This window comes from Nicotiana tomentosiformis, chromosome 1 (assembly GCF_000390325.3).
Source record: "Nicotiana tomentosiformis chromosome 1, ASM39032v3, whole genome shotgun sequence".
Lineage (NCBI taxonomy): Eukaryota > Viridiplantae > Streptophyta > Magnoliopsida > Solanales > Solanaceae > Nicotiana > Nicotiana tomentosiformis.
In genome coordinates, this window is record NC_090812.1 from 136,021,062 (window position 1) to 136,043,922 (window position 22,861).

The 22,861-nt window shown below is 40.6% G+C and overlaps 1 protein-coding gene across 4 annotated transcripts in view; it reads right to left on the minus strand.

Annotated features, from left to right (window-relative positions):
- Positions 1-22,861, minus strand: part of LOC104089240 (uncharacterized) — a 61,340-nt gene that overhangs the window by 33,431 nt on the left and 5,048 nt on the right. For all 4 annotated transcript variants that reach the window (XR_684722.4, XM_009594089.4, XM_009594088.4 and 1 more), the window contains exons 4-8: positions 12,028-12,090; positions 11,301-11,418; positions 9,535-9,665; positions 9,355-9,450; positions 8,413-8,536 (exon numbers count right to left, since the gene is read on the minus strand). Coding sequence is in view for 3 of the 4 variants with exons in the window: in XM_009594089.4 (XP_009592384.1) it covers positions 8,413-8,536; positions 9,355-9,450; positions 9,535-9,665; positions 11,301-11,418; positions 12,028-12,090 (532 nt within the window). In the remaining variant the exon portion in view is untranslated. The remainder of the gene's footprint in view (positions 1-8,412; positions 8,537-9,354; positions 9,451-9,534; positions 9,666-11,300; positions 11,419-12,027; positions 12,091-22,861) is intronic.

Here is a 22,861-nt window from a genome sequence, read left to right on the forward strand (position 1 = left end):
TTATATTACTTGGAAAAAAGGAAAAAAAAAACTGATGCTAACTATGGTCAATGGGATTCTGATAATTCCCTTTTTATGCATGGCTTTTGAATACCATACACCTTCGAATTTCTAAGCAATATTTATTGCTTGATACTGAATTATACTAAGCGCACTTACTCTCACGAGGGAAATGATGCCCAGATCTTTGAAATTCGAAATAAGATTCATACCACTAAACAAAGTGAGTTGACTATCACTGATTACTTTTTTTTGATGAAGTAAATTAGTTTCATTAAAGGGCATCAAGAAGATGCAAAGAGTACAAAAGAGATAGGATAATTAGCTCCATTTACAAAAGCCTATGCTACTATCAGGGAGCTAATGAAATCCACAAAAGTATCAGCACTAATAACAGGGGTGAGATAGTTCCAGCTAAATAAGTTAACTAAACACGCAGCCTTGAGGGAGTAGAGTGGAGTTGATATGCCATCAAAACATCTTCGATTCCTTTCTTTCCAAATACACCAAAAAATTGCAGCCGGCACCATTTTCCAGATTTTTCTGATGGATTTGTCAACTCTCCAAAAATACCAACTTTCAAAAGCTTGCTTTGTTGATTGTGGTATAACCCATTTCAGACCAAAGATAGTGTAGAAGAAGTTCCAAATTTCTTTTGCAACTAAGCAGTGGGGGAATAGGTGGTTTACACTTTCTGACTGTTGTTGGCACATGTAGCATTTATTAACTAGTGTGATGTTCCTCTTGATTATGTTGTCTTGAGTGAGACAGGCCCCATTTAGAGACAACCATGTGAAGCAAGTCACCTTGGTAGGCACTTTAGTTCTCCACATATGTTTCCATGGCCAGTTATCTATTATTGGATTCTGGTCACAGAGGTGAATGTACCCTTCTTTGACTGTGTACTTGCCTCTCTTAGAGTTTCCCCAAATAAGTTTGTCAGGCTGTTGATCTTCAATGTTGTGACCTTCTAGGGAGTTTAACATTGTGAGTAGGTTGTTAACCTCCCAATCTTGCAAATTTCTTCTGAAAAGTGGGCACCAAGTGCCATTGTCTCTATTTTGAGCAACAGTGGAATCTTTGTTCAATGCAATCTGATAAATACTGGGAAACATGTCTTTCAAAGGTGTATTTCCGAACCATCTATCCTTCCAAAACTTAATACGAGTTCCATTCCCAACATTGAAAGTTGCATTTAGGAAGAATTCATCCCAGTGGTTGCTGATGTTCTTCCACAGACCAACTCCGTGAGGAGTGTTTGTTTTCTTGGAACACCAGTGGTTGTGCGCTCCATATTTAGCAACTATGATGTCCTTCCATAGCCTAGATTCCTCCTGTCCATATCTCCAGAGCCATTTTAAGAGCATAGCTTTGTTGTGTGCTTGTAGATCCCTGATGCCCAAGCCAACTTTGAATTTTGGTTGTGTTACCTTGAGCCATTTCACTAGTGGAAATTTGTGTGTTTTGCTGCATCCTTCCCATAAGAACTTCCTTCTGAGTTTGTCCATCTGCTTTAGGACTGAGGTTGGAATTGGGAACAAAGACATGTGGTATGTGGGAAGACTGTCCAGTACACTATTGATTAAAGTTAACCTGCCACCCATGGAGAGGTATTGCATTTGCCAAGTCGCAAGCCTCTTTTCAAACTTCTCTAGGACTCCATTCCAAACTTCTTTTGATTTGAATTTAGCTCCCAAGGGAAGTCCAAGGTATGTGGTTGATTTGACTATCACTGATTACTATTCCGAGTTAAATGGGTTATGGCAAGAGATTGACTACTACCAAGAGCTCTAAGTGAAGTGTACTGATGATGTAGTTCTTTTTCAGAAATTGATTGCAAAGAAAAGGGTATATGATTTTCTGGCCGATATGAACCAAGAGTACAATCAAATCAAGGTTTAAGTTCTTGTAAAATTCTTTTCCTTCTCTTAAGGATGCATACTCTTATGTTCAAGAGGAAAAAAGCCGACAAGCGATCATGCTTTATTTAGCATCAACGAAGAAGTGTGGGTTAACTGTGTCTCATGAGCAACCAAAGGCATTCACTTATGATAAAGATCACTTGAACTGTGATTATTGTGGCAAGCCAAGGTATATAAAGGAAACATGTTGGAAACTACATGCTAGACCAACCAAGGTCGTGGAAGGAAACATGTAGGTCCATCACGAGGTCAGGCTAATATAGCAATAAATGTAGAGACATACTGAAAAACTGCTTCTGGAGAAGCTGTCTTCAGACGAAGTTCAGCATCAACGCCATCTCCTGGACAAACTTGACTCTTCTAATGGTGACACTTCCAATTACGTGTAGTCAGCTATTGCCAAATAGCTTTAATGCTCATCTTAATTCTTGGATTATTGATTGTGGTGCGAATAGACACATGATAGGTTCGTCCAAAGGCTTTCAAACTACTCTCCTAGCCCCAAAAGAGATTATGTTAGAATATCCAATAGCTCCCTAACTCCTGTCTCTAGAACAAGTTATGTTGTCTGTACACCATATATTACATTATCATCCGCTCTCCCTGTACCTGAATTTCCTGTTAACCTATTATCTGTTAACGCCATCACCCAAAAAAACTAAATTGTGGTGTCGAGTTCTTTCCTCATCATTGTGTTTTTCAGGATCTTCAAACAAGGAAGTGGATTGGAAGTAGTAGATTGCAAGATGACTAATATTGGATTAATGGAACTCGAGACTCTAGTCAAGCATTTTTTGGAGGAAATAAAAATGTCAACCAAGAACTAATACAGTGGCATAGACGGTTGGGGCACCATCATGTTTTTGTTTTTAAGAAGTTATATCCTAGCTTGTTTTCTAGAACTGAGTTTGAATCTTTGTTTTGTGATGGTTGTGAGTCTGCCAAGCATACTAGAAACTCTTATCCTACGAGTCATAATAAAAGTACAACTCTTTTTTCAACTATTCATTCTAATGTATGGAGTCCTACTCAAACAGTTTCTTTTTCTGGTAGCCGATGATTTGTTATTTTATTGATTGTTGCAAAAGTATGACGTAAGTGTATTTGTTAAAGGACAAAATTGAAGTTCTCTTGCTTTTAGTCATTTCATAAGATGATTTGTACTCAATTTGAGGCTAAGATAAAAATCTTACGAACTGACAGTGGCACAAAAAACATGGATAAAAAATTTGGTGCTTATTTGGAGTCTTATGGGATAATCCATCAAACTAGTTGTCCTTACATTAATGCACAAAATGAGGTTGCTGGAAAAAAAAAAAGGCATTGTTAGAAGTGGCAAGATCTCCTATGTTTACCATGAATCTACCAAAACCTCACTGGGGATGTCATTCTAGTAGTTTTCTATCTCATCAATCAAATGCTACTTAAAACTCTCAGTCCTTTGTAAGCTTTACAACAACAACAACAACATACCCAGAATTATCCCACACCGTGGGGTCTGGGGAGGGTAGTGCGTACGCAGACCTTACCCCTACCTTGTGAGGATAGAGAGGTTGTTTCCAATAGACCCTCGGCTCAGGAAAGCATAAGCACCACATTAATGAAAATATAGACAAGAAGGGACAGTACCAAAAAGCCATATAAAAGCAGAATAAAAACAACAAGATAGCAAGGTGATCAACAATGAAGGAAACAACGGTTAGTCATAAAAACCTACTACCAGCAGAAAGCGAAACTGCGTGCCAATACTACTGTTATGAATACTCTAGACTACCTACTCTACTTCCCTAATCCTCGACCTCCATACCTTCCTATCAAGGATCATGTCCTCGGTCAGCTGAAGTTGCGTCATGTCTTGCCTAATCACCTCTCCCCACCTCTTCTTTGGCCTACCTCTACCTCTCCGTAGGCCCTCCAATGTTCAACCTCTCACACCTCCTCACAGGGGCGTCTGTGCTCCTCTTCCTCACATGACCAAACCACCTAAGCCGCGCTTCCCGCATCTTGTCCTCAATAGGGGCCACACCCACCTTGTCGCGAATAACCTCATTTCTGATCCTATCTAACCTGGTGTGCCCGCACATCCATCTCAACATCCTCATCTCTGCTACCTTCATCTTCTGGACATGAGCGATCTTGACTGGCCAACACTCAGCCCCATACAACATCGTTGGTCTGACCAGCACTCTGTAGAACTTACCCTTAAGTTTCGGTGGTACCTTCTTGTCACACAAAACACCGGAAGCGAGTCTCAATTTCATCCATCCAGCCCCAATACGATGTGTGACATCTTCATCAATCTTTCCATCCCCCTGAATAATAGACCCAAGGTACTTAAAACTCCCTCTCTTAGGGATGACCTGCGAGTCCAACCTCACCTCCCCTTCCCCTCCTTGAGTGTCGCCACTAAACTTACACTCCAAGTATTCTGTCTTGGTCCTGCTCAACTTGAAACCTTTAGATTCCAGGGTCTGCCTCTAATTGGACGTTCACACCGTTTCGCGTCTCATCAATCAATACAATATCATCTGCAAATAGCATGCACCACGGCACCTCCCCTTGGATGTGGCGCGTCAGTACGTCCATCACCAGAGCAAACAAAAAAGGGCTGAGTACCGACCCCTGATGCAACCCCATCATAACCGGAAAATGGTCTGAGTCCCCACCCATCGTCCTCACACGGGTCTTTACTCCATCATACATGTCCTTAATCAACCTAACGTAGGCAACAGGTACACCTCTAGCCTCCAAACATCTCCACAAAACCTCCCTCGGAACTTTATCGTACGCCTTTTCTAAGTCGATGAACACCATATGCAAGTCCTTCTTTCTCTCCCTATACTGCTCCATCAATCTCCTAACAAGGTATCCGGCTTCTGTAGTCGAACTCCCCGGTATAAACCCAAACTGGTTCTCGGAAATAGACACACTCCCCCCCACCCTTAGCTTTACCACTCTCTCCCATACTTTCATTATATGGCTAAGCAGCTTGATGCCCCGATAGTTATTACAATTTTGGATATTACCCTTATTCTTGTATACAGGAACCATTGTGCTCCACCTCCACTCTTCGGGCATCTTTTTCGTTCTAAAAATAACATTAAATAACCTAGTGAGCCACTCCAAGCCTGCCTTGCCCGCACTCTTCCAAAACTCCACCGGGATTTCATCTGACCCGGTCGCTTTGCCCCTGCTCATCTTACGCATAGCCCCCTCAACTTCATCAACTCTAATCTGCCTAAAATACCCAAAGTCACAACGACTCCCGGAGAGTTCCAAATCACCCAATACAATGCTCTTGTCCCCCTCATCTTTGCCCCTGCTCCACCGGGATTTCATCCGGCCCGGTCGCTTTGCCCCTGCTCATCTTACGCATAGCCCCCTCAACTTCATCAACTCTAATCTGCCTAAAATACCCAAAGTCACAACGACTCCCGGAGAGTTCCAAATCACCCAATACAATGCTCTTGTCCCCCTCATCTTTGCCCCTGCTCCACCGGGATTTCATCCGGCCCGGTCGCTTTGCCCCTGCTCATCTTACGCATAGCCCCCTCAACTTCATCAACTCTAATCTGCCTAAAATACCCAAAGTCACAACGACTCCCGGAGAGTTCCAAATCACCCAGTACAATGCTCTTGTCCCCCTCCTCATTCAAGAAACTATGGAAGTAGGTCTGCCATCTCCGACGGATAAGCCCCTCATCCAACAAAACTCTACCTTCTTCGTCCTTGATGCACTTCACTTGGTCCAAGTCACGCGCCTTCCTTTCGCGCGCCTTGGCTAACCTGAACAACCTCTTATCCCCACCTCGGCCCTCAAGTTCCTCATACAAACAACTAAAAGCTGCAGTCTCGGCCGCCGTAACTGCTAGCTTTGCCTCTTTCTTAGCCAACTTATAATGCTTCCTATTCGCCCTCTTCTCCTCCTCGTCTATACTTTCCACTAGCTTCAGATACGCTGCTTTCTTGATTTTCACTTTTCCTTGCACCTTTCCATTCCACCACGAGTCTCCCTTGTGACCACCAGAGTAACCCTTTGAGACCCCTAATACCCCTCTCGCGGCTTCCCTAATGCATTGCGCAGTCGTGCTCCACATAGCGCTTGCGTCCCCACTACTCCTCCAAGCCCCCATAGTCACCGGCTTGACCCCCAAGTCCTGCGCTTTAGCTTCCGTCAAGGCTCCCTACTTGATCCTATGTTGGCTAAATATCGCCCTCTTCCTCCTCTTCCACGTGATCTCAAGGTCCATGACCAGGAGCCTATGAAAGGTCGAGAGGTTCTCACTCGGAATGACCTTGCAATCCGTGCAAAGACCTCTATCAGACTTCTTGCAGAGTAAATAATCAATCTAAGTCTCGGCCACCGAACTCCGGAAGGTGACCAAGTGCTCCCTCTTCTTCGGGAAACTCGAGTTTGCTTAAAGAGTAAGAATAATTATATTGTTCCTCCAAAGGTGTTTGGGTGTATCTGCTTTGTTCACACTAGGTCTGGAAAACTTGATCCTAAAGCTCTTAAGTGTGTCTTTATTAGGTATTCTCCAACACAAAAAGGGAACAAATGCTATCTTCCTACCTCTAGGAGATCCTTTGTCAGCATAGATGTTATCTTTCGAGAATCTGAGTCCTATTTCAGTGTTACACCATTACCTCTTCAAGGGGAGAGAAATAAGACAAAAGAGATGATTCTCCCAAGTTCCACTGCGAAACTGTTGAAACCGCCACTGAGGAAAATGAAATTGGAGAACAAATCCAAGGGGAGACTACTAGGCGTTTGGATAGACCTTATCTGAAAACTTAAGGAGAAATAGAGCAGAAGAAATCATCATGCAATCTACTGAAATTGAACCCTCTTCTACTGGTGAGTTATCTACATTTCCTAATGAGTTAGATTTACCTATTGCACACAGAACAGAAATCAGATCTTGCACCAAACACACTTTACCTAACTTTGTCTTCTATAATTCTTTTGTCTCCCTCCTATAATAGAATTTTTGCCTTGTCTATTTCTTCTGTGTCTATTCCCCAAAATTGGAGGGAAGCTTTTGCAAATCCTAAATAGAAGCAAGTTATGATTGAAGAAATGAAGGCCTTGTAAAAGAATAAGACTTGGGAACTTGTCTCTTCACCACCAGATAAGAAGTTGGTTGATTGCAAATGAGTCTTCATTGTGAAACACAAAGTTGATGGGTCGATTGAAAGATTCAAAGCAAGATTGGTGGCTACGGGATTCACTCGGACTTACGTAGTGGATTATCAAGAGACATTTTCTCCCGTGGCTAAAATAAGTACTATTAGAATTCTTTTGTCTTGTGCAGCTAATCTTAATTGGGACGTACAACAGTTTGATGTAAAGAATACATTTCTTCGGGGAGACTTAGAAGAAGAGGTGTATATGGATACTCCTCCTGGATTTGACATAGAAAGGTGTGCAGACTAAAGAAATCCTTGTACGGATCGAAGCAATCCCCTAGAGCATGATTTGACAGATTCTGCAAAGTGATAATCTCCTACGGTTATCAACAAAGAAATGTTGATCACACCCTCTTCATAAGACATTAAAAGGGTAAACTCACTCTTCTCTTCTCAGTTTATGTGACAAGAGATGACAAAAAAAGAGATGACCCGATTGAAGAAGTTATTGGCATAGGAATTTGAGGTCAGGGATCTAAGAAAATTGGAATACTTCTTGGGAATTGAGGTTGCTAAATCAAAAAGGGAAATTTTTATCTCTCAAAGAAAGTATATTCTGAATCTCTTGAAAGAAACCGGTATAACATGTTGCAGACCGACAAAATCGCCCATTGAAAGCAATCGTAAGTTACAAACAGGAGTTGGAGAGTCAGCTGATAAGGAGAGATATAAGAGGTTGGTTAGAAGACTCATTTATCCCTCACACTAGACCAGACATAACATATTCTGTCAGTTTGGTGAGTTAGTTCATGCATGATCCATGAGATCCTCATATGCAAGTTGCTTTCACATTTTGCGGTGTCTGCTTTTCTCCAAACATGGCCACTTCCGGGTTCCCATGTTAGGCATTCTATAGATGGGGATTCTAACACCAAAAGGGACATTGCCTCAAAATGGACTTCAAGAGGGATAAGCATAGTGGAAGTTTGATTTTAGGCTTTTGGAGGTCAAATGTAGCTATCCTCTGGCAAAACCAGGACAAATGTGTGCAAATTCAATGGCCAAGCAGAGTTAGATATGATATTATCACCCTAGATTTATAACATAAATATAGCAATACAAAATATAAATTTGATATAAAGCCAATCTTAGAAAGAAATAATTTGATAACAAGAACTGAAATAGAAAAATAACATAAAACCGCTGGGAGAAATGGCAGAAAATACAGAGGCAAATCTTGATCTTCAAAGTTATAAATATAAAGCCCATACAACTAACACTATCTGCTATGGTTATGATGGCTATAAAAACAACCAGAATATTTAAAGCAAAATATTTAAGATACAACGATCTTATTCACCTTTCCCAGTTTGCATAATGTCTTTGGTTCCTGTCATCAGGTGTGCTAAGTATTTCACTCTAGAAGTGTCATTTGTAAACAGTGATCTCCTCACTGAAGCCAGCCGGATTAAACACTCCAATGCCTGAACAAAATTAAACTTGTTACACTAGTCAATTTACTGCTACAAGATTGGGAAATTGAATTGTGGACTGAAAAGAGAATCTTGATAGTAGTTTAGCAACTCGACTTTATTGTTCAAGTCACCTGTCACATGAGTTTAGTAGTAAACCATTACAAGAAAAAAGATGAGACATACATATCATTAATTAAGCCTGTGAACAAGTGAAATTCTTAGCAAACCCATTTTCTTTTGGTATTGATCAAAGGAGTGATTTCCAAAACAGTTCAACAATCATTAAGGATTAAAATGATAATTTGCTTAAAAAGCTTAACACAACAACAATAGCAACACCACTACGGCATTTACATGTTTCCAGCAGAACTAAAAGAATTAGTGGTTGCCGCAAATGGACATGCACAGTCAAAGTTTACTTTTTCCAAAGCAGAGTAACAAAATTAGCTCCTGAAAAAGTTCAAAGTCCCAAACAAAGAGCCCTTTTGCTTCACAAATTTATGCAAATAGAAGCCAATCACATATTAAGCATCAGTGCTCTAACTTCCTGACATATACATAAGAGAGAGAGAGAGAGAGAGAGAGAGAGTAAACAGTAACAGTAACTATTAATTATAACAATAAATCAAAAAAATAAAATAGTTCACGTATTTAAAATGTTCTCAACAATCAAACAAACTAAACATAATCATGTAGGCCATTATAGACTAGCAACTGGAGATTTGATAACAGAATACTTTTATCATGGTTTCAGAGCAAGCTAAATAATTATGACAACATTGAAGCAAAAATACACTTGAAGGCACCGGAAACAGTATGATACTGACCTCCTTTGAAATGTTAGGCTTATTGATCTCATAATAGTCAAAAAAAATCTGCACCGTGGATGAGTCCTCCAGGACTTGCTTCCACGAAGATGGGATCTGCAACAATGTTAAGTGAGCAATATGATATTTGCAGATAGGTTAGACAGCTTGACAAATGCATGTTACAGAAGATAAAAACACCTGAATTGTGCTAAAATCGTCCGAACTTTCATCAACCGTTGTTCCCATAAAGTCGAATGATAAACATTTTAGTGACAGAGCAAGAGCCAGTTCTTGTAGTTTGCTGCTAACCGCATTCTCAGAAATTGTAACTGTATATTAACAATAAGCAACAATAGTGAGATAAGTAAATTAAAGAGATTTATACACCACGTGGCAGCTAAAAAATAAATAAATCAAACTGGCCCCATTTTTTACAAACTACCCGGTTTGAACTCTCTAGACATTTTAATATCAAATCCCAGCCAAACCCACCAGATAAAACCCATTAAGCCCTATTCCCACCCATTGGACAAAGGACGAAAGCAAAGTCACACAAATAGTGACCTCACGTGATATCTTTTCCCAAAGCTAACTTTTTCATCTCACTTCATTTCTCCTTCCTTCCTCTCATAACCCAGCACCATTTTCAGCTACCGCTTCTCTCTTCTCCTATTTCTTCTTCTTCATTCTTTCTTTCTCTTAGCTAAAATGTTATAAATATTTTACAACTACTCCCTCCTTTTCAATTAAGATCACACACTTTCCTTGTTAATCCGTACCAAAAAGAATGACACATTTCTATAATTGAAAATAATTCAACTTTAAAATTTTCATTTTACCCATTCTACCCTTAATGAGAAGCTTTTATAACCACACAAATGTCATGGCTCTACAAAGCTTTTACCCAAGCTTTTAAGACCACAAATTTCAAAAGTCTCCCTCTTTTCTATTAAACTCCGTAGCGAGTCAAACTACCTCATCTAAATTGAAATGGAGGGAGTACTATTTTTCTTTTTTGTAAGATCTATCATGAGTTTTTTTTTTCAGATCTGAAGTTGATTTTGTGGGTGAGCCATGGTAGTTAATCTTATGCAATTTCATCCTTTTCCTTTTTTTTCAATAGATTTGATCAATCAAATTTTTTTTTTAAAAAACACATTTCAGATTCAAGTGTTTTGATTTTTGTGAAAAAATTTATGTTTTTCTTCTTTTGTAAATCGGACATGGCACTACTTCAGCTTACCGAGCACATGACCCTCGACAAGAAGGTGTAGAGGTCGAGAATTAAAGTTGTGGGTTGACAGGTAGTCGAGAGTTTCTCCTTGTCTTACCAGTAGTATTAGCACTAGTCTTGCTTTTTCCTATTCCTAGTTCCTTGTTATTACACGGCGTGTCACTCTCACCTGTAGTACTGGCACCATTCTTGCATTTTTCGTATTCCTAGATCTTTTTATTACACACTTTGCCATTTGCTTCCGTTGCCTATTATCTGTTGTTGCTATTATCTGTTTATTGCTTCTTTTTCACTGTTCTGGAGCTAAGGGTCTACCGGAAACAGCCTCTCTACCTTCTTAAGTTAGAGGTAAGATTTGCGTATACTTTACCCTCCCCAGACCACACTTGTGGGATCCCGCTGGGTTTGTCATTGTTGTTGTTGTCTTCTGCTGTAAATCATCGATTTCTACTTAAATTGGACTAATATTTCTGGTTCAAGCCTTTTGAGTGATCCTGGGAAGGACAAATCGTTTGAGATCTCATGGGTTCAAATTGTTCGCGGGGAGGAATGCTGGGGTTTTACTCTTTTCATAGGCAAGTCATTTTTGGCTAGAAGGTGTTGGATAAATTATAGGGCTAGCGGCTGTTATACTTTTTTGCCAAGCGGCCAACTTTGTCAAAATCCCTAAATTAAATACACATAGCAACGTCAAATATCAGAATTACGACTGTATCTGATGAAGCATTACCGTCATTTTTCAGCTGGGCCATTGATGTCAAGGATATTTGGAATACTTGAAGAAGTGATTGATCTCTGTAGGAGCAAGCCACCCTACGATGCTGCGCTGATGGCAATCCAGGACTAGGCTGGAAACAAGAAAATGTATAGCTGTATGAACGGGCTGATTAAAAGAACCTAAATCAATTTATAAGGTTAATCTATCCATTATTAGGTCCATATCAGACCGCTTGGAATCAGAAGAAATAGTACCTAGCTATAAAATTGCAAAATTAGCAACAAAAAATACACTCTTCAACTCATTATACTAAAGTAAATTCCAGTATAATGAACTCAAGAGTTGCCTGAATTAAACCAGGAATTAAACCAGGAGCTGGACTGAAAAGATAACAGTTAGTAGGATACAACCATGTAATTTGACAGCAAGAGGAAGAATAATTTAATACTATATTGATGTCAAAATCTAGGGACTGTCACATGTTTTAACGTATCAGATTGCAAATGAATCACTGTAAGAAAGTCGCAAGAATAATGAATATTTTTTAAGTACATGCACAACCCATTAGGAGAATAAGGCACACTAAATGAAAGGATAAAACACAACATTTTAGGACATATTTCAACAACTCCCGCAGTTGAAACATCGCATGGTATCTCCTTTACTATTTCCCTTTTTGGATTTCATTCACATCGTTTTGGAAAGTCATAAAAGAACTAAGCCTTATGAAAAGACTAACCTGATTCATCTCTGACACGAGTTGATTCAATATCTTCAAACCAATTGCATAACGAGATGCTGTCTGAGGCATACATCATACATCACGAAAAACAAACAATTAGAGATTCATTTGCCAAATTGGCAAATACACTGGTGCAAGATATAGCAAACTTACAGAAAAGAAGGGAAAATAAACACGGGAGTGGGATCAAATGGCAAGATAAAGGGATCCTTTGGACTATCAATGAAAGGTCTGGTATTGATATTTGGAATTCCAGATGGATCCCCAACACTCCATGTCTAAGAAATTCCATTCAAGGGCCTCTCAATATGACCGACCACTATCTAAAAAATTAGAGAAGTAACGCAATTTTTCTAACTTGTCTTTTGACCTTCCCTGTTGTATTATTGATAATATTAGCACTTTAAATCTCTCCCAACACGCTACTACTCCCGACGTCCCTATTTTGGTCCCTTAGTAGCAATGGCAGGTTTAGTATAAAATCATGTTACACTCTCGTTGATGGTCAGGAGGACAATGACATAGATTTTACATGGATTTGGCATCTCAACTACCCTAACAAGATAAAATTTCTCCTGCGGAGATGTTTTTACGATAGACTACCCTGTAGATCTTATCTTAGCCATATTGGTATGAATATTGTTGCTGTTTGTCCAATGTGCAAAACTGAGGATGAGACCATTATGCATACTTTCTTTAATTGTCCTATAACTGATGCATTCTGGAAGAATTTAGGTATTATTCACCTCTCAGCCAATGGTATAACTCACTGGCTTTTCATAATCAAAAACATAAATCTTACGTTGAATCACAAATATCTTACCTGGGAGGATCTTTTCCCTTTTGTTATCTGGAATATCTGGATGAATAGAAACAATAACCATCATAACAATACTAACTATGCTCTATCCTCTAAGATTGTTTTTCAGCAGGCAACGGAATACAAACTCCTCACGGTCAAGGAGTCAAACTCAAATATAAAAAAGAATGGCATATCCCCCCCCCCCCCGGGTACAAACTTAATAAAAATAGGGCAACGCTAAGAAGTTGTGTTGTGATCTAGGTGGGGTAATTCGTAACAGCTTGGGAGATTGGGTTGTTGGTTTCTATTACACACATGCAGCATCACCTCTCCAAGCTACGCTAATAGCTCTGAAACATGGCCTTCAACTGGCATGGGATCTCCAACTGAAACCCTTGGAAATCGAAACAGAGTCAAGTGTGCTCAAATGTCTTGATCATGGTTATCCAACATAGTGATTGCAGGTGGTTGATGCTCCGACTAGAGAAGGTGGTTGGTCAGGCATAGTTTCAGGGAAGGAAATCAAGTGTTGCACCTTTTAGCAAAGGAAGCTTCCAAGCAGTCCAACCTAAACCAAGTCAAGAATTTTGCTCTTCCACCTCCTTTTGTTGAAACTCAGTTTTTGGAAGATAGAGGTGGAACTGTTTTTGTCATACTACTTTCGAAAAATATATGTACTAAGTTGGCTGAGCTTGGCAATCCAAATGCCCTAAGTGGCATCTCTATGGCATGTAATATGACTAGTTCTTAGTATTAATAATATAATAATATAAGCACTCCAATTTCTCAAAGAAAAGAAGATCGTGAAGGCTCACTTGTTTCCAAAAAGTACGTGTAGATTTATGGTCTTGTTACATTAACACATTCTCTTTAGTTGCTTAGATTACATCTGTTAGATTGCTTATTTCTTTCGCAGCAAAGCACCACTGAACACTTCCTCAATTGGATATTAAGAATGGATTTTTGCATAATATACTTGTCACATCTAATTGATTGCTTATTCCTCTCGCAACAATGCGGCACTAACTATACATCAACTGGATCTTAAGAATGTTATTTTGATAAGTATTATTCACACTAAAAGTCAAGCACAAAGCTATTGCTAGATCATTAATAAACTGTTTGGGTCCCTATGAAAAATGGACCCCTGTAAAAAGAAAGGGAAAATTACTATACAAAAATAACTGCCATCATGTTATTTTTCTCATACATACATTCCACTTTACACCAAAGTGCCAACCGATCTAAGCATCCATATTTTAGAATCTGAACAATAGTAACTATGCCATCAAAAACCCTTTTGTTCCTTCCTTCCATAAAGTCTAGCAAATACAAGATGGGATAGTTCTCCGATTTTGTTCAGCACTTTGTTCCCTGAACAAAGCCACCAGCAACTGAAAAGCACTTTGTTCCTTGGCATTACTCAATGAACCCCAAATATAAAAGGAAATAGATACCAAAGTTGCCCGGCAACTTTTGCAGTGAGAATATCTGATTGCTGCTTTGTGTCCTCGTAGGGGGCTGGATATTAAGAATGCCTTTTGCATGATGAACAATTCTTGAGATCAAGGTTTGGCAGGTTTAGATTAGTGGTCATCAAATAGTTTGTGAAGACTTGAAGCTAAGCTGATACTATTTTTTTCATTAAGATGGTGATGATAAATAATTATCTGGTTGTCTAAGTTGATGATGTTATTATAACAGACAATGGCCATAAAGTCATTTCTTAACTCAAATAGCATTTATTCAGCCATTTCCTGACCAAAGATTTGAAAAGGCGAAATACATAAACGGCCCCTTTAAGTTGTCCTCAACGATCAGATAGACACCTCAACTGACCCTTTTACCATTTTGACACTTCAAGTAGCTATCAAGCGTATCAAATAAATACCCGGCCTAGTCAGCCACCTCGCGTGTGACACACAGTCTGAAACGCACGTTGCCTACCCATCAAGTAAATTAGGCTTTTATTTTTTTAGATTTAATTTGAAGTAGACCCCAAAATTCCAACATCTTCTTCCAACAGAACCAGTTGTACTACCATCACATTAAAGCGAATCATCAACCAAAAAATTGTTAAACTCATAACTCATGAAATCTCAACAGAACTACTTCATCCATCCACTTTAGAAACAATTGAAACCCAGTTGCTTGAATCAAGTAATCAACTGGACACCAATTCAAGAAAAATTTACCCAAAAAATTAAAATACTCCAGAAAGAATAATACTTTAAAACCCAAGTTCTGAATCAATAAAATAAGAGAGAGGAGACTGAAGACGAAAAGATAGAGAAATAGAGGTCGCCGGAGCTGCCGAGGTGGTCATTAATGCTATAGCTATTAAGTGTCGACTTTGTCAACATTGACGTGGATGAGCTCTCAAATATAGCATAAGGAGATGAAGAGAGAGAAAGAAGATTGCCGGAAAGGACTTTTTCCAACGAGGTCCTTGATGGATTTTAGAGTTAAATTTTGAAAAGAGACGGTGTTTGGGACGAGGGGTGAGAAGAGGTCCTGTTTTTAGGAAGAAGGGATGGGAAAAGGAGAACTGGGAGTCTTTATTTGGTTATTTGTAAAAGAAGGAAAAATAGGGACGAAAGAAAGGGGGAAGTCACAAAGGGAATGAACAAGAACATGGGGGGGGGGTAAAAGGAAGAAGATGAATGGGAGGGGGCGGTGGTCTCAGGTTTGGTTAATAAAAAAAAAAATATTTTTGTTTTTGCTTTAAATGGTTTTTTTTTTGTTACTTACATTTGTCAATTTTTTATTACAATTTATAGGTGTCATTTTTTAATTGGTTAATTTGACAAGTCATTGGCGAGTGTAACTCACGCATATGGTCTGTTGGACTCGGGTGTTCACGAGGCTTATTTTTTACGGACTATAAGTGTCAAAATGGTAAACGGGTCATTTAAGGTGCATGTCTGATCGTTGAGGACAACTTAAAGAGGCCGTTTATGTATTTCGCCATTTGAAAAATATGAAGAATGTTATGAGGATTGAGGTGGCATAATCCAAGAGAAGTATTGGCATCTCAAGCACCTTGGAAATATTAGAGAAAATTGTTAAAGGCTTGCTTAAAATGTGCTCAAGCCCTGAAGCTCGGCGAAGCTCAGATTGTGGTCTTCGCCTCGCTTAATTGGCACTTTAATGTAGGCGTCAAAATGTTAAGAGATGTCCACCTACACTTGTAGGCTCTATCTTTAAGTCACAGCATCATGCATACAGCTTAATTATGGTTACCTATTCTTTTTTCCAAATAATTATAGTTTGTGTTTACAATTATATTTTCTTGCATTACATTTCTATTTTTTTCTTTATTGGAGCTTTTCTTCGCTAAAGCCCACATTTTAATTGCGTTTTGCGCTTAAACCTCCAATAGACTTTGGCGCTCTTGTGCGCTTCGCTTTTGACTACCCTGGAATAAACAGGCATGTTAGATTACAAGCATGTGAATACCTGTGCGTATCCAACTATCGAACTCATTCCTTAACGAGGGAACCATTAGTAGACCGTGATAGATATTAGATAATCTCACAATCATATGACTAGGTATTTCAATTGCAATAGGTTCTGTCAGTTTCCCCAAGCTCTAGAATGATTATCGGGACGCGTAATACACGTTCTCAGGTATATCAACCGGAGCTCAAAGACGATGATTGTTTTTTTTAAGAACAATGATTGTTATATGAAAATAAGGGTCATTCACATATCATTGGATACTCTGATCTAGATTGAGCTAGTCTCTCTAAAACAATGATCTACCTCGAGATATTGTATAATGATCAAGGGAATCTAATATCTTGAAAGAGTTCAAAATAACTCATTGTTAGATCTAGTGCAGAATCAAAACATCGCATTGTGATTCTTGTCATTTGTGAGAGGAGAAGATTCTTTTTTTCCTCCTCCTTCAGTTGAACCTATCTCAATGACGAGCACCTTCCTACTGCCAGATGAGTCTGCCTTTCCCCTGCTTGAAAATAAACTTCTCCATAATTTAAAATGCATTTAAGTTAAACATATGTACCTGATATATTACAATTAAGCTATCCTTCGCTGCCTCAAATCAAATATGTTAGAAAACATTGAATCCAGATGCATAATCACTAGCATCATCGGTTCAAATTACCAATGTGGGTTTTTAATCAATCCCCAAGAGGTCCTTTTTTTTTTGATAAGTTAAATTGTATTAATCAAAAGAGAGAGAACTCTCGTATACACGAAGTATACCAAAACGTAGAGAATTCACATCAGAACATGATTCTCTACAAAAGACGCCCAATCTTCTATATAAGTAGGGGCTAAATGAGTGCACCAAAAAGCGATCAAAGATAAAAGACTATTCTTAAGATGTGAAAAAGGAGACTCAATCTCCTCAAAAGCTCTCATATTTCTCTCCCCTCATACTATCCACATGAGAGCTAACGGGACGAACTTCCACGCCTTTTGCTTTCTTCTTCTACGGAAACCGGCCCAGCTATATAACATCTCCTTTACAGTGCTTGGCATCACCCATTGAACACCAAAAAGATTCAGGATTACCCTCCACAAAGCAGAGGACACAGGGCAATGCAGCAAAAGGTGATCAACTTCTTCCCCTGAGCTTTTACACATGTAGCACCAACTAACAAGTGTAATTCCTCTCTTTCGGAGATTTTCAGCAGTCAAGATCACTCCCCTCGCCGCTAGCCATGCAAAAAAGCACACCTTCGTGGGCGCCCTAGGAATCCAGATCGAGGAGTATGGAAAAGTGGTCTCCTCTCTCACCAACATACTCTGGTAAAAGGACTTTACGGTGAACAAAACATCGCCGCGCAAGCCCCATCTCCAAGAGTCGCAGGATGGCTGGGGACTGTCTTGCCCATATAGCAGTGCCAACAAATCTTGGAGCTCTGCAATCTCCCAATCTTGCATGTTTCTTCTAAATGAGAGGTCTCATACTACCCCCTTCATGCTCCTTACGAATCTGTTGGACCATCAGTTCCTTCTGGTTTGAAACTCTGAAGACGTGGGGGAAGGAGACCCTCAGAGTGTCCTCTCCACACCACCTATGATTCCAAAAGCTGATTCTCCTTCCATCTCCTACCCTATAAGTGATGTTGCCACTGAATGCTTCCCAATTATTCATGATGCTCCTCCACATGCCACACCCGAAAGGTATTGTGATTGCCTTGGTCCTCCAACCCCCTCCCGTGGAATCGTACTTTTCTACTATGACCTTCCTCCATAGAGCATGCTCATCTACCCCGAATCTCCACAACCACCCTAAGATCTTTCACTCCAAGTCCACCCCACTTCTTTGGAGAAGTGATTGTCTGCCAATTCACTAGATGAAACTTTCTAGTTCCATCCGCCGCATCCCAAAGAAAGTTCCTTTGAAGTCGCTCCAATTTTTCTGTGATGCTCACCGGTGCTTGCAACAGGGATAAGTAATAGGGGGGCATACTCGATAAAGTGCTTTTGATGAGCACCTCCTTTTGACAAATACCGTTTCTGCCAGCCTGCTAATCTTTTTTCAACCCGCTCGATCACTGGATTCCAAACCGTAGTATCCTTATATGAAGCGTCCAATGGGAGGCCCAGGTAAGTAGTGGGAAGGGAGCTCACCTTGCATCTGAGAACATAAGACAAGGCATCAATATTAGCAACCTCACCTACCGGGAAAATCTCACACTTGCCGATGTTGATTTTGAGTCTTGATACTAACTGAAACCACTGCATGACCTGCTTCAGGTAGGTTAACTGATCCATATCGGCATCACAGAAAACCAGTGTGTCACCCGCAAAAAGCAAATGTGAGACTCTTCGGGCACTGAGCACCCCAATCGGAACTGAGAATCCTCTCAAGAAGCCTCCGCCCAGCGCACGATCCATCATTTTGCTCAGAGCATCCATCACTAGTATGAATAACATGGGGGATAGGGGGTCACCTTGCCTGAGACCCCTGGAGCTGCCAAAGAAACCACACGGGCTACCATTAACCAGGACAGAGAATCTGACTGAGGAAATGCAGAACTTGATCTATCCCTTCCATCTTGCACCAAACCCATCCGCATCATAATGAAGTCCAGGAACTCCCAATTGACATGGTCGAAAGCCTTCTCAAGGTCCAACTTACATAGTAAGCCAGGTTCTCTATTTTTCCTTCTGGAGTCTACAAGTTCATTTGCCACCAACGCAGCATCCAGGATCTGCCTACCTTCCACAAATGCATTCTGGGAGGACGAAACAGTCATGTCAAGAACCTTCTTAAGTCTATTGGAAAGCATTTTAGAAATAATCTTGTAAATACTCCCCACGAGACTAATAGGCATGTAGTCTCTGATACAAGATGCACCTTCTTTCTTAGGCACAATAGTAATAAAGGAAGCATTGATACTTCTCTCGAAAACACCATTCACGTGGAAGTATTCAATGGCTTCCTTCAACTCCCCCTTGATGGTGTCCCAAAAGAGCTGAAAGAAAGCCAAGGAGAAACCATCAGGCCCGGGGGCCTTATCACCAGCACAACTCGACACAGCCTCGTGTACCTCCTCCTCCTCGAAAACCCTTTCTAGCCACTCACTGTCTCCCTCCCCTATATGGTTGAACTCTATTCCCCCCCAAAGTCAGCCTCCAACTAACTTCCTCTTTATATAAGTTCTCATAAAATCTCGCTATCGCCCCTTTTACCTCCTCCTCTCCCTCAATCCTCACCCCATCCACAACTAAGGACTCTATGAAGTTTCTCTTTCGATTTGCAACCGCCACCCTATGGAAAAACTTGATATTCGAATCCCCCTCCTTTAACCAAGCGCCTTCGATTTTTGCCGCCAACTAGTCTCCTGAGCTATTGCTAACTCGACTATTTCCCTCTTAACCTCCCCAAATCTCGCTTTATCAGATTCATCTAACTCCCTCGCCCCTTCTCCTCTTTCTAATTTCCCCAATTCATGCATAAGCTCCCTCATTTTAACCTCTACCCTCCCAAAAACCTCCTTATTCCACCTAATAATATCTCCCTTGAACAATTTAAGTTTCTTCGAAAGATGGAATGAAGGTGTCCCTGATACTCCGTAGCTTGTCCACCATTCTTTCACCTTGTCACCGAAACCTGGCACTTTCAACCACATGTTTTCGAATCGGAAGGGAGCACGCACCCCCTCCCTCTGCATCCATCTAGCAAAATAGGCAAATGATCTGAAGTCAACCCAGGTAAAGGAATCTGCAGCACATTCGGCACAAGCTCATCCCATGAGGGAGATGTCAGGAATCTATCAAGTCTAGACCTTGAGTTGGAATCCTCCGTCCTGGCCCAAGTAAACCTTTCCCCTGACAGAGGAAGGTCAATGAGAAAGTGATCATTGATGAAGTAAGAAAACTCCTCCATGGCCCTCGAAATCACACTATCCATAATCTCTCCTCCGGGAATCTAATAGTGTTAAAAGTCTCCCCCTAGAACCCATGGAATGTCCCATTCCCCCACAGTTCCTCCCAGAAAGACACCTTGGACCCTTCCCCTACCGACCCGTATACTCCCCCAAATCCCCACTCCACCCCACTCACTTTATCTTTGACGAGAGCTGCCAAAGAAAAAAACTCCCTTCCTAATCTCCTTTACCTCCAAGCTTCTATCATCCCACATAAGTAGAATGCCTCCGGCACTTCCCACTGTTGGGACCCAATCATATTTCACCCAACTACCTCCCCAGACACTTCTCACGATCGCATCCGACAAAACTTCCATTTTAGTCTCCTGAAAACAAACTAGGTTGGCACCCCACTCCCTAACTCCCACTTTGATGATGGCCCTTTTTTGTTTGGGTCATCCATCCCCCTCACATTCCATGAAAGGATCTTAACTTCCATAAGCGACAATAGCCCCCATTTTCCCACCCCCCCAGCCGAGGTCCCTTTATCTCTGTCACACACTCGCCCCCTTCTCTGATACACCACTACATCCCCTAAGTTATTTTGCTTAACACCATTACCCAACTCCCTGCCTGCACCATCGTAAAGAGATTGTTGCTCAATCTCCCTCAACAGTTCTAACACCCTATCTTCCTTCCCTTCAACAGAGACACCTAGAAACTTCCCAAAGTTTAATAGTTTATCCTCCATCCAGAAAGACATATCCCCTCCTCCAATCCGTGACGAAATTGGGCAGGCGTCTTCTATATGTACCCTTTCCTTGCTACTACCAGAGGAATACAAGACCATAGCATTGCTAGCACTAGGAGTTTTAACCTCCGAAAAGGTCTCACCATTTCCTTGAGGGGCAGCAACCTCTGAAATTAACACCCCGCTGCTATAGGAATGTCCAGAAGCATCAGTAGGGTAGCATGGAGTAAGAGAGCATGGAACCCTTGGCGGCATATTAACTGAAAGTACTGGTCCGACATTAACATCAATTGGGGCATGCTCACCAATCTCCCCAGAAGAAGAAGAAACTTAAAGTGTGACCTCAGCACAACTAAGCCCAGGAGCAAGTGAGGGGTTGATGGAACTGGGTCCATCAGAGGCGGGGGGGGCGTGGATTAACAGCACCATCTTTAGCCGGTTCTGCCTCTGCAGCAGCGGCCATCGTAGAGGGGCACAAGTCACTAGAGCTCGGTGAAGGAGTGCCACTATGTGAAGCACCATGGCCTGAAGAAGGAGGAACGACTTTTCCCATATGCTTAGGAGCCTTATCATGCGCAGCTTGAGATAATCTAGGCCCCTTAGGATCAATTCTAATGGAATTGGGGAAAGTTGATGGGCCCATGTGAGGAGGCCCAGGCCTATACTTGCTGAAAACTTGCCCGGCCCTATGATAATTAGAAGAGGATCGGCCCATTCTGTCTTTCCAGCCCGCCTCACTAACCCATTCACGTCTTCCCCTCCTGTTAAAATTTTGTCTTCCTCCCCCAGTTTCAAACCTCCCGTCTCTTCTCGATCTAACGTCTGATTCCGGTTTAATCCAGTGATCTGGTGAGCCCTCCCCTCCCCTCAGAGACTGATTTCCCCTCCCCTCCCTTCTATTTGACCTTCCCTTTTCTTCCGCCACTATCACAGGCATAAAGATATGGCGAAATTCAGGGCTCTACCAAACCCCAAGAGGTCCTAGAAAAGAAAACAGTTGTAACAACTATCAAGTGTATAACATGTTCCCTCCACTTTGAAGCAGAGTATTGAGATTATGGTAGATTCGATTAGGACATGATTAGGTGATTTGAGGGGGAAATAATTATGCTTTATTGATTTTATTTCATTGGATTATTGTAGATTCGATTAGGACAAGGTTAGTTGATTTGAGGGGGAGATAATTATGGTTGATTGATTTTATTTGATTGGATTTGATTGATGTAATCATAACAACAACTACTACTACAATGCCTCACTTTCGAAGCATGTGGGGTTCAGCTATATGAATCCTTATGTTACATGTCACTTCCTTTAAAACCGTCTCAATCCTATATTAAGAAAATGTTAGGTTATTGGTATTAGAAGTTATCTATATTCTTCAGAGACATATAAATCTCTACTAAGACTAAACGTTGGATCTAAAGCAAACATACCAACATAACTAAAACTTAAATTGGTATTGCCTATATGGATCTTCTTCTATCATTGTGTCTTATTTATGGCTAAGTCTCTACAGATTTCAAGAGAATGTAGGACTTAAAACAACTTCCTTACAAGTAATTTTAGGTCTACTTCGCCCAACACATTCAATCGCCATGGTGAAATACCTGTGAACCATAGCATTTGGATGTCAACGTAGGACATGACAAACAATCCCAAGCGAACTTCTTCTTTTCTTTTTATATCTGCTACTTGCACCTTGTCGAATGTGATCATTTTTATTCTAGTCTAATTTTGGACAATCGCACATTCTTCTTAACATTCGCATTTCTGTGACACTCAACTTAAAGATATACTAGATATTAGAGGCCCAACATTCACTCCCGTTATAATATTATCGGTCTTGCACCATTTTATAGAACTTTGCATTTCACTTTGGTGGGTGCCTCTTAAGCATAACACTATGGTAGTATTTCTCCATTTCAA